Here is a 10,622-nt window from a genome sequence, read left to right on the forward strand (position 1 = left end):
TCTATTCTAAACCTACTCTCAGTCAGTGTGAAGCCATTCCCCCTTGTCATGTCACTACATGCTCTACTAAACAGCCTTTCCGTATCTTTTTCTCCAAGTTCCCTTCGGGCACTGGAAGGCCGCAGTGCGGTCACCCCAAAGCTCCTCTTCCCCCGGCTGAACCATCACAGCTCTCTCAGCCTTCCCTCGCAGGCTGGGCGCTCCATCGCTCTGACCACCCTGCCGTCTGCTCTAGGCCCGGCACAGCGTGCGGCGCCCCGCACACAGCCCGTGTCCGCCCGGGCCGTGCTCCCAGCCCGGGGGCGGCACTCGGCGGTGGAGCAGGCGGGGAGGGCCCGAGGCGGCGGCGGAGAGCTCGGGCCCCGCCGCGCAGGCCCGGCCTTCCGCGGCCGCCGAAGCTGAGGGCGGGCTGGGCCGGGCGCTCCGCGGGGCCCCTCCTCCGGCGCCGCGGCTGTTTCCTGCCCGGCCGGCGGAGAGCCGGGCGCTGCCGGCGCAGGTAGGCGGGGGAGAGAGGGGAGGCGGGAGGGGAGGAAGGAAGGGTGGTGCGGCGGATTGTAGCGCTGGCACTGTCGGTGAGGGCCCCGGGCAGCGCCATCGGCCCGCGGGGTTCGCGGGTGCGGCCGGCGGGGCCGCGCTGCCCGGGGAGGGAGCGCCGGGGGAGCCGCCCCAGCGCCTGCGGCCGGGCCCGGACCTGGACCTGGGGCCATGGTTCGGTGCGGCGCTAGTGCCCCTAAAGACCTTCAGGCCCTACTGAAGTCCCCTTGCGCTGCACAGAATCCCCGAGTCATTATGGTGGGAAGGGAGCTCTGAGATCACCCAGCCCAGCCCTCCTGCCCAAGCAGGGTCACCCCGAGCAGGTGACACAGGAACGCGTTTAGGTGGGTTTTGAATGAACCTCTCATTCCCTATTTCTCCAAGTCATATTGGGCTGGAGCAGTGCTTCAGCAAAAGTAAACCTGAAATTGACAGGGAAATAAATAAAGAAATAGCTATAGTGTAATTGAATTTCGGCTATTTCGAAGGATTTATAATTACATTTTATGCTCAGCCTATTTTAGTCATAACATTTTTAATAAATTTTAAAGCATTCAGAACATGTTGATTAATTTTAATGAGGTGAAGTTCTATGTTTTTGCAGTGAGTCAGGGAAAACATCTTTAATTTTCAGGCTTAGTTCAGATTTTGAAGATATCACCACCATGTGCTGTGCTAAGTACCTCTACAGCAGAACAGCTCTGCTATTTGTGTTTCTGAGTGTCAGCTCTTTCCTCTTTCTTAACTGAAAGTCTCATTATTGGCTTCAGTATCAGCTGGCTGATGAAAGCGACCTGTAACTTTTTTCAATACGACTTTCAAAATGGAGAAACTGGCTAGGAAATGTGGGGAAAGAATTGCTCTTAGTTTATAATTAGAAGGACAATGAATGAAGTCTATAAAAATTCAAGGGCAGAAGGAGTTATAGCCAGTCTTTCACAGATGCTTTGTAATTCTGCAGACCAGGTAAGCTGGGTATCTTAAGTGCCTAGACAGGTTAGGTGCCAAATTTCCTTTTATCTCAGTGGAATGAGATCATTCCCATTGAATATTTAGCTGCATTTTTAGGTATCTACGAACCTTGTAAAATCAGCTTCTAGGTCTCTACAAGTAGTTTGCTCATCTAATGAGTGAATTTGTTACCTCAAGTGAATTTGTTACCTCTTGTTTTAAATAAACCTATTAAGTGCTTTGATTATATTACATGCTTTGATAAATACACAGAAGAGCAATGCTCTTAAGGCCTCAGTACTTACAAAACTATATTAAAATACTCTTTTATGCATTTCAATTGAATTCAGGTTGTCTAGCAAATATGAGAGTTTCTTTCCATCTCCTCATATAATTGAAACTAAAAGAAATCTGAGTAAATATGTAGTCAGTTACATATTATTACAGTAAATATTTGTAGATATAGTCAATTCTTATGGTTGGGAAAGAAGAGTACTAAATGCTGAGTTGAGAATGGCAGTAAGCATATTTTAACTGTTATGCCATCAAGCAGGAGTAAACCCTTTCTTAGCAAAATAAATGAAAATTGTAAATGCAGAGCAGGTTCAAAACTGGTAGATTTACTGACTGCTGATGCCAGTCATGATTTATATCAGACTGGGCACCTGTTTTGCAGGTTCCAAGTACAAGACCAGGCTGTAAAGGTAGGATTTTCAGAAAGTGATGGTTTAGCCGCCAGATGCTGCTCATGCTTACAGAATGTGTAGGGACCAGTGATGAGGTAGTCCTCCTCTGCAGATGGACTCAGTATCTTGAGTCCCTGCTTGTCCACCAGCTGTTATTGAAATTATTGATGGATTTCTGGCCTGTTCAGTCAATCAGGTGATGTTGTCGTGCACACTGTTGCTTGTGAAGTTGTGTTCTTTAGTCTGTCCCAGTGCCTGAGTACCTTGTGTTTGGAATTTCTCCAGTGCTGTTCTCCTATTTCTTATAAAAGGTTGCAGTTCACAGAGAGCTGTCACTGCAGAGTTGAGAGAGAAGAAATTGTCACATTCTTGTTCATCACCATCTGGTGTCCACCATGATACGGACAGGCACAGGTAAGAAGACTTATCTCTGGATCTTCCCAGTGGGTTTGGAATGTGAGGTGGGGGTGGGATCTTGTGCTGTGTACATGCCCGTGGCAGAGATGTTCCCTCAGTTCCCTCCATGAGAAGCTGTAAGGAGCAGTGAGGACAGCTTGGGGCAGGCTGGGTGCTGGTGGGAATGTCTGCTGTGTGGGCATTTGGAAGAGGCTCCTTTTTCTCTGAGTGGGATAGTGAGGGCAGGGATAGAAGGGCTTTTGCTTGTCTGAAGTCACCATTTGGTGAAGGGTGAGATGGGAATGTTAACCTGGGAACAGCTGAAATGAGGTTCCCACCACTGAGTTACCTGGGAACCCTTGTCAGTTATTTGTATTAGCAGGACTTTCAGTGAGTTGGGTATGATGTTGTTTTAATTCTTTCTATGGCATTTTTCTTCTTAAGAAAACCTGTTGGCTGTAGGTTCAAAGTTGAGATGCTGGAACATGATCTCTTTGGATAGGGAGAGCAGGAGCATTGCTCACTTTGTTCTCCTGTCCTTGGGCTGAAAGTGAGGGAGGCAGCACCAACTGAAGTACAGAATCTAAGACTTGGGATCCGTATCTGGGGAGGCCACAAAGACACCAGGAGAGCAGCCATCAAACTGCAGTGCAACAAAAACATTGCACAACAGAGCTTGGTTTCTCAGCAGCTTCATGTTCTGGAACTCTTGGGTTTGTTTTTTTCTTGAGGTGTTGGAAGATTCTCAGTGCCACGTGAAGTCAGTAGGAGCTGTGGGGACTTAGCCCCTTTGAAAGCTGCACACAGTTTTATGGATGTTGACATTTCTATCCCTTCATTAGACCAAAGCCAGTGGTTTACAATTGTGGTGTTTCCTAATGTCTGGATAAATTCAGTAGGGAACAATTTGTTGCTAGAATCAAACTGCACAATAAGTTACTTGTCAGTTACACCATCAGAATTTGTAAATGTTTTTGGCTATCATGTCATGGTACCTCTAACACACAAAGTTTACAGCTCCTTCTGTAGTCCTTTGTAGCACCAGTGGAATTCTGCAACATGCCTATCTTTCTCTTCTCCTTGTTTGTGATTCTGATCCGTAGGTTGATGTCAGATGCAACTTTGTGCTCCACATTCTTGCAGTTGGCTTCTCACAGACCTCACCAATGTGTGAGGTGTTAGAGGTTTGCAGCTGTAGAGCTTTATAATCCTTTTGTTTGATTTCCTGACCGAGCTGGCTGGCTGCTGACAGTTATTTAAATTGGTTTTTTGGTAGGGGCTGTTTTTCCTAATAGCAGGTTAAATGCTTTGTGGTGTCTCTGTGCTGCAATATGTTAGTGTATTGTCAGAATAACTTTTAGTGGCCTGGAGTGTGTGGTTGAATAAATACCTGCTCACTGAAATTTACCTGATTGATCATCTTGATTCTTAATTGAATTTTTTCAAAGAATTCATAATTCTATGTGCCAAATGTAGGATTCTGGGATTACTTTACATGTTAGGACATGGTTTATGTTTCAGTGGCTCCCACTACTGCTCTGTATGTACAGTTTAAAAAAAAAAAGGCCAACCTTGTGTGTGCCTCAGGTACTGTATTCACTAATGTTCTCTGCAGGACTTAAATTATAATGAATATGACAAGAGATCACAGAAATACCTATAAGAGTTTGGAGAAAATGAGTGTTCCTTGTGAAGTCTTAGAGTGTTTGGAGTGTGATGCTCACATCCATAATTAAGCAGGACCCACTCTGCTATGCCAAGAACCTTGTTCAGTCAAGGCAAAAGAGCCCAAATAAATGTTAATATTGCAAGTGGCAATTTCCTCTAGGGGAGGTTGGGCGGGAGTGAAACGATCAGTAATTTAGTATGGAAAACCTACTTCCAGTTTCTGGAGTCCCAGTAAGTTTCCACTTTATATCAAGGATGATTGATGAATTCCAAATTTGCCTTGCCACAAATTCATACACGACCAGACAATAGTGTGATTACAACTTCCTTATGGCCTGGCTATTTTTTAAATTTAGGTCAACTGCTCTTTAAAGGTAGTTATTAAGGAGTGTTTTGTTTATCCAGAGAAACCAAGGCTGGCTGTTCACCTTTGCACTGTGTCACCTTTGCTATGTCACTGTGAGGACACCTCGCAGTATTGGCCCTGTGGAGGGTGGTAGTGCAGGTGACTTTGGGCAGCCAGCTTCAACCCAGTGCTGGAACCTGGTGCTGCAGCTGTGGGCATGTCTGCTCACAAAACATCATTGCACATCTGGTACAATTAGATTGCTTTAGGAAATTGTAGCACTGCCTCAGTCTGAGGGGGCAAAGCTGATTATCTTACCATCAGGGAGAGCCCTGGGTTGTCAGCTCTCCCAGATGTGTTGTCCCACCCATGCTGCCAAGCCTTCAACCTGGAGGGCTTTGTGTGGGACATGAACTGAATTTAGCCCAGAAAGGAGAAGCAAATTGTTTTCAGCACTTTGGGTTAGTGTGAGACATGGCACGGAGGTGAAGCTCAAGCACAAATCGGTGTCTGAGAGGAGGGAGTGAATGCTGCAGCACCTCAGCCTGCTGGGGGCTGCTCTGAATGGCACTCTGCGTGGAAAGCTGCTCACCTTTGGTTAGAAAGGTGAAAACAAACACTTAATTGTCTCTTTTTCCAGGCCTGGCAGTGGGAGCTGTTCCAGCAGTATCTTTTGGGGGTTTTCCCCACTGCTCTAGGACAGGCAGAGCAGCCATTTGTTCATGACTTGGAGCTGCAGCCCTATGGAAAGAGAGAGTCTGTAACTCTGGGAGCAGAGTGTGTGGCTCTGCTGTCACTGACCACACACTCTGCCACTCTGAGCCACTGCTGGGTCAGCAGCCTGCCAAGAGCCCAAAAGCAGCAGTGGTAAAATGGTGAACTTGGATCTTTCCTTGAGACTGGCACAAAGAGGAATGAAGCACTGAGAGAAATCAACTATTTTACAGATTTCCTGCTGTGTCTCTTTGCAGCTATGGAGCGTATGTGGTCCCTTCCAAAAACTCAGACCCTTCTTCAGTGTCAGCAGTGCTTGGATCCTGCAGTGCCATGGATGATTTGCAGTCAGCCATTTTAGTGTAAAGGAAATCTTTCTCTGTTGCAGTAGTTAATTTTTAATATGAAAAATAGTGAGATACAACTCCACTTTCTCTTTGCACTGAGGAGATTTGTTCAGAAAAGATTCTGGAACAGGTTGGCCTGGGCTGAGCAAATATTGCGCACACACTCTGGGATAAGAGGTTTTCTAGTGTCTGAAAAAACCCCAAATGCTCATCTGTTCTATAGTGCTGACATTACAGGTACAATGAGAAATAGGCTCCTTGTGTATATGTGATTTTATTTTTAATCTCATTGACTACTTTTTTGTTTGTTTTTACTTATCCCTGGAAGCCCTTTCCTCAGCTGGTGTGCAGAGTGGATAGAATTTATGTAGTGAGCAGCAGCAGCAGCTAGTGACTGAGGTGAAGTTTTGGTCTCAGAGTGCTTGTTCTCAGGGACAGGTCACTGTCCCTTGCTGAGGATGTGTGACAGCATTTCACAAGCTGAGCTCCTGTGTCTCTGCTTGTTCCTTTGTGAGACTCTCCTGGCATCTGTGCTCTGAGTCCTGAGAAGACACCTGATGAGTCAATTATAATCTGCTAGCAGTAGTTGAGTGAAGCTTTGTCTTTTTCCAGAGCTGTTTGTGGTGCTAAACACAGATGGGAATTGCTCAGTCCAACAGCAATGTACTGAAGAATTTGATTCTGTAGAATCTCTGAACTTGTTATAACCCCATTTTTTTTCTGGTCTAACCTGAGATCTCGTTGGCATTTCCAGTAGTCTTCCACACGTGCTGCATGGGGTGGTTTTCTGAGAATCAATAGAGAAAGCAGTTAGTATTTCCTATGTTTGTCCTTAAACACTAGGGTTTTGTTCCCCCCAGATTCATTTAGCAGACAGGTTTTGTCTCAGTTGCAATGACCAAAAGGTAACTTAAACACCTTTTGCAGGATTTGGAGACGCCGGGATGCCGGTGCGTGCTGACGATGTGATGACGCTGCTCAGCCACGTTGCCACAGTGAAGGGCATGAAAGCTGCTGTCTCCCATTCTGGCCGGGGAGCCATGCTCACAGGGGCATCAGCATTTGTGGGGGGGATGCTGGGAGGCCCTCCTGGAATTGCTGTAGGTGAGTGTGCTTTGCTTTAGGAACAAAAGGGTGGTTAAATCTTGGACATCAATGCTTCTAGTGGCTTTTGCATTAAGTGCCCCTAAATCAGTTATTGATGTTCTCATAAAAATCCCTTGAAGATGAATTCAGCCGTCGGAAGCTTTCAAGTATTTCTGTGCTGTCATGGGGAAAATTGCTAACTGAGTAAAAGCTGCAAACTGCATCCCTGTGAGTGCCCAGATGACTTTTTAGGAACAGTCTCTGGGGGTGGCAGTTTTGGTGGCAGGGTCAGTTCTGCCACCTCTCCTTTCTGCCTTCATTCCATCTGTCCATCCATCCCAGGCCGTGTGTGCTCTGGGCAGTGCTGCCCTGTGGATTGCTGTGCTGCACTCACACTGCTGTTGGAGGGCAGCCCTGCAGGGCTGCTGGGCTGCTTTCTCAGCAGGCACATCAGCTGGAGGTCCATCCCTCTGCTGGTATCCTGATAAGCTGGGACCTTCCACTTGCCCCAGCATGTCCTGTCCACCTGGGGGAGGGTGTGGTGTGCCCATGGCAGGAGAAAGCCTGGATGTGTCTGATGGGCTTGGTCTCTGACACCTGCAGAGGTGGGCTTCAGGTGTGTTGGACACTGCAGTGTGTGACTCCTAAAGAACCAGAAAGCTCTGACCAGTCTGGGAGTATCTAGTAAGAGATTGTGCCACTGCTGAGGCAGTTGTTGGTCTGGTGTTTTCCTTTGGCAAGGTTTTATTTAGCAGTAGAGCTCACCCTAAGGGAGTGTCCCAGGGGGTGTTTTGGTTCTGGTTTCTAGCTTGAAGCTATTAGTATTGATTGTTCAAAGGGTTTCTTTATGATTGCTGTGTTTTTAAAGAGCTTTTAAAATCCTTTGTGATACTTTGAATACTGTGTATAAATCTAGTTAAAGCAGACACATGCACAGCACCATGTTGATTTCTAATCAAGGTGGGAATATTGTTGGTGAAGGCTGTGGACAGAATTCCAGGCTTTAACATTAACTGGTGAGGACTAATGATTTATTCTGTTTCCCAGGAGGAGCAGTGGGTGGATTGCTTGGATGGATGACTTCTGGACAGTTCAAGTCAGTCCCTCAGATTTTAATGGAATTGCCTGCTGCTGAGAAGGAGAAGCTCTGTGCTGAAGCCATGGCTGTTGTCAAGAACTTAGACTGGACTGATGCTGCTCAGCTGATTGCTCTTGTAATGTCAAATTCTGCTCTCACAGAAAAGGTATTAGGAGTGCTGACCACTTTCCTTACCAATGAGTTAAAAGCACAACTAAAATATGCAGAATAATCCTCTACAGATTAGGATTTTTATGCTGAATTGCATATTATTCCCACAGTTGTGAATCTTCAACAATTGCTAGTTATCAGTACTTATTATAAATATATGCTGATCTAAGTTTGGGGTGTTTGGGTTTAGTATTTGTGGGTTTTAAAATTTTTATCATTTATTATTATCATTTTTGCTTTGTGTGGATTTGTAAGGATAGTATTAGATTACAGCATTATCCTGACAATGACTTGGTATGAAATTTTGGATTGCCCTGCACAAGGACTAATTCAAATTACTGAAGGGAATCATGATGTTCTCAGGCTAATGTGTCACTTGTTAAAATTTTCAAAGTCATTTTGTTTTATTTTGGAGAATTAATTCTATTTGTTTAAGTGCTTTATTTACTTTTTCCCTGTGAATGACACACAAGGTGCCAAAGTAGCTGGCGCACTGAAGAATTTTACCTGTTGTTTGTTTCAGCCCTGCAAAGGAAAGTTTTATAAGGAAGTAAATTACTGTGAACTCAAAAGACTCAGTCCATATTTTGTCACTTTTTTATTGTAATTCTTGAGTTATCCTTTATGTAAGAAGTGAAGCAAATACTTAAACAAGATTTCAAGTAGCAGGAAAACAAAATTGTGAACATTTTGAATTCAGTTTTCCCCAGGCTCCTGTGCCCTAGGATGGGAGGGTGGGACATTAAAAAATGGGGAGCTGAATTTGCCAGTTTTATATGAGCCCCAGGATGAAGGTTGTCATTTGAGCCTTGGTTTCTGGACTGAGTCTGTACAGCTGGTCCTGTGTTTTCATTAAAATGTTAATAAGAAACCTCCTAGTGATCTGTGTGTTGCTTTAAATGAAAGGAACACTTTGGGAGCTGAGGCAGGCCTGCAGTGGGCAGCCAGCAGCTGGCAGCAGCAGCGCTGCTGGGCTGGGGTGATGTGCCGGCTGCATTGTTACTGTCAGCACCAAATGCTGTGGGGCTGAGTGTCCTGGCCAGTTGGTCACATTGGGTTTCATAAGACAAGTTTGTAGGTAGGAAAAAGTGCAGGTGTGCCTTCTTTTTCTGTAAAGACATGTGGAGCTGTGGCACACTTGCGGCAGTGGTGCCTGCGGGTGAGCGTGGAGAACTTGGTGTGCGTGCAGCGCATGCAGATGTCCGTGGCCTTGTCTGGGATCCAGGGAGCCGCGGGCTCCCTGCAGGGCTGCCGGCCCGTCTTGCTCAGCAGGTGCTTGATGCACTCCTCCAGGTGGCTGATCCACTCCTTCCTCTCCGTCAGGGAGGCTGCGGACACCACAAAGGACTTCTTGGAGGTTTTAATCATCCAGCGGTTCTTCATCTGCAGGGTGTCTGGCAGCGTCTCCAGAGTGACGTCTTCAAGGGGGATGATGTGCTGGGAGTTGTACTTCCTTTTGTTGATGATGATGCTGCCGTAGACCAGGATGTCGTTGAAAAGGAAAAATATGCGAGGCTTTGGCTTCTTGCGGCATTCCTTGGTTAAAATCCCTTCTCCCAGGAGCACTCTGCCCGGCAAGGCTAGGGGCTGCCCAGAAGCCCCAAAGCAGTTTTCCACTGCAGCGATGCGCTGGCTGTTGATCTCCGTGTTTGCAAGGTGGTCCATCATGTCCAGCTCGCTCTGAAGGGAGGAAAACAAAGAGGGAAGTGGTGAAACTGCGGACATCTGCCCCAGGGCATAGGTGAATAGCCAGTGGATGCACAGGTGAGATGCTCCTGATGCAGTCTGAGGCTACAGGTGATCTCCTGAGCACTCCTGGCTTTAGTCTGTTTCCTTTCTAAATAAAATCTTCAAATTTTCTGACCTCATTTTGCAACAGCCCAGGCTGTACAGGTTTATATGATTTCTGACTGCACACCTGCCTTCTCAAGGATTGCTTACAGACACACACCCCCCACAGCTCCATTTTGGGCCAGAGCTGAGGCAGGAACAAAAGAAAATCCTCTGTTGTCACTTGTTCCTGATGGTCTTCCATGCAGGGCAAAAAGGGTAAAAAGAAGAAATTTAAAAAGCCCTCATGATGTGAGTAAACCCACACAAGCCAAGCCTTTCCTCTGTTATCCCAGGACTGATGGTGCTTCCAAATGCAAGACACATCATTCTGAAAACAGTCAGCTCTGCTTGAAGGGAAAGTGGAATGGAGCACACTCATCTCTCCCACACCTCTGCACCCTCCTTCTCACACAGTCTGGGGGTCTGACAGTGTGCTGTGCTTTTGTTCTAGCAGGAAACCCAGGTATGGGTAACCCTGAAGGGAAAGCAGCTGCTGGCTCTTGGCAGTCTGCAGTCAGGGAGGTGCCCCCTGTCAGTGGATTTTCTCCTTGCCCCTTGCAGGCTGGAGGGTGCTGCCCAAGGCCAGCTGGCCATGGCAATGTGAGTCATTTCCTCCTGCACAGAGGTAGCTCAGCCATCACAAGGCACATCACAGGGCCATGTGTTGTTACCCTGGTTGCTGCTGCTGGTTGATGGAAGCACTCATGCAGAGCTGCTCTCCACTGCTATCCCTGTGCTCCTTGCCCAGGGTCCCTGCTGCCAAGGAGGCTGGAGGGAAGAGGAAGAAGAGGTAGGATTTTCAGAAAGTGATG

General features: G+C 46.7%; 2 protein-coding genes across 5 annotated transcripts; one reads left to right on the forward strand and one right to left on the reverse strand.

The window, feature by feature from the left end:
• The first annotated feature begins 374 nt into the window (after nt 1–374).
• Nucleotides 375–8,848, forward strand: LOC132332580 (protein C19orf12 homolog). Of its 4 annotated transcripts, none has more exons than XM_059857019.1 (4): nt 375–496; nt 2,483–2,585; nt 6,570–6,746; nt 7,776–8,848. In XM_059857019.1, the coding sequence occupies exons 2-4, from the start codon at nt 2,567–2,569 to the stop codon at nt 8,036–8,038; spliced, it is 459 nt and encodes a 152-aa protein (XP_059713002.1). In that variant the 5' UTR covers nt 375–496; nt 2,483–2,566; the 3' UTR covers nt 8,039–8,848. The 4 variants fall into 4 exon arrangements, with proteins under 4 accessions (XP_059713002.1, XP_059713004.1, XP_059713003.1 ...); XM_059857021.1 differs by having other exon boundaries at nt 413–496; nt 2,457–2,585; XM_059857020.1 differs by lacking the exon at nt 375–496 and adding an exon at nt 668–878.
• A 188-nt stretch (nt 8,849–9,036) lies between these two features.
• On the reverse strand, nt 9,037–10,151 carry PLEKHF1 (pleckstrin homology and FYVE domain containing 1). The gene has a single exon (XM_059857015.1). The coding sequence runs from the start codon at nt 9,700–9,702 to the stop codon at nt 9,037–9,039; it is 666 nt and encodes a 221-aa protein (XP_059712998.1). The 5' UTR covers nt 9,703–10,151.
• Nucleotides 10,152–10,622: the final 471 nt, after the last annotated feature.

This window comes from Haemorhous mexicanus, chromosome 12 (genome assembly GCF_027477595.1).
Source record: "Haemorhous mexicanus isolate bHaeMex1 chromosome 12, bHaeMex1.pri, whole genome shotgun sequence".
Taxonomy (NCBI): domain Eukaryota; kingdom Metazoa; phylum Chordata; class Aves; order Passeriformes; family Fringillidae; genus Haemorhous; species Haemorhous mexicanus.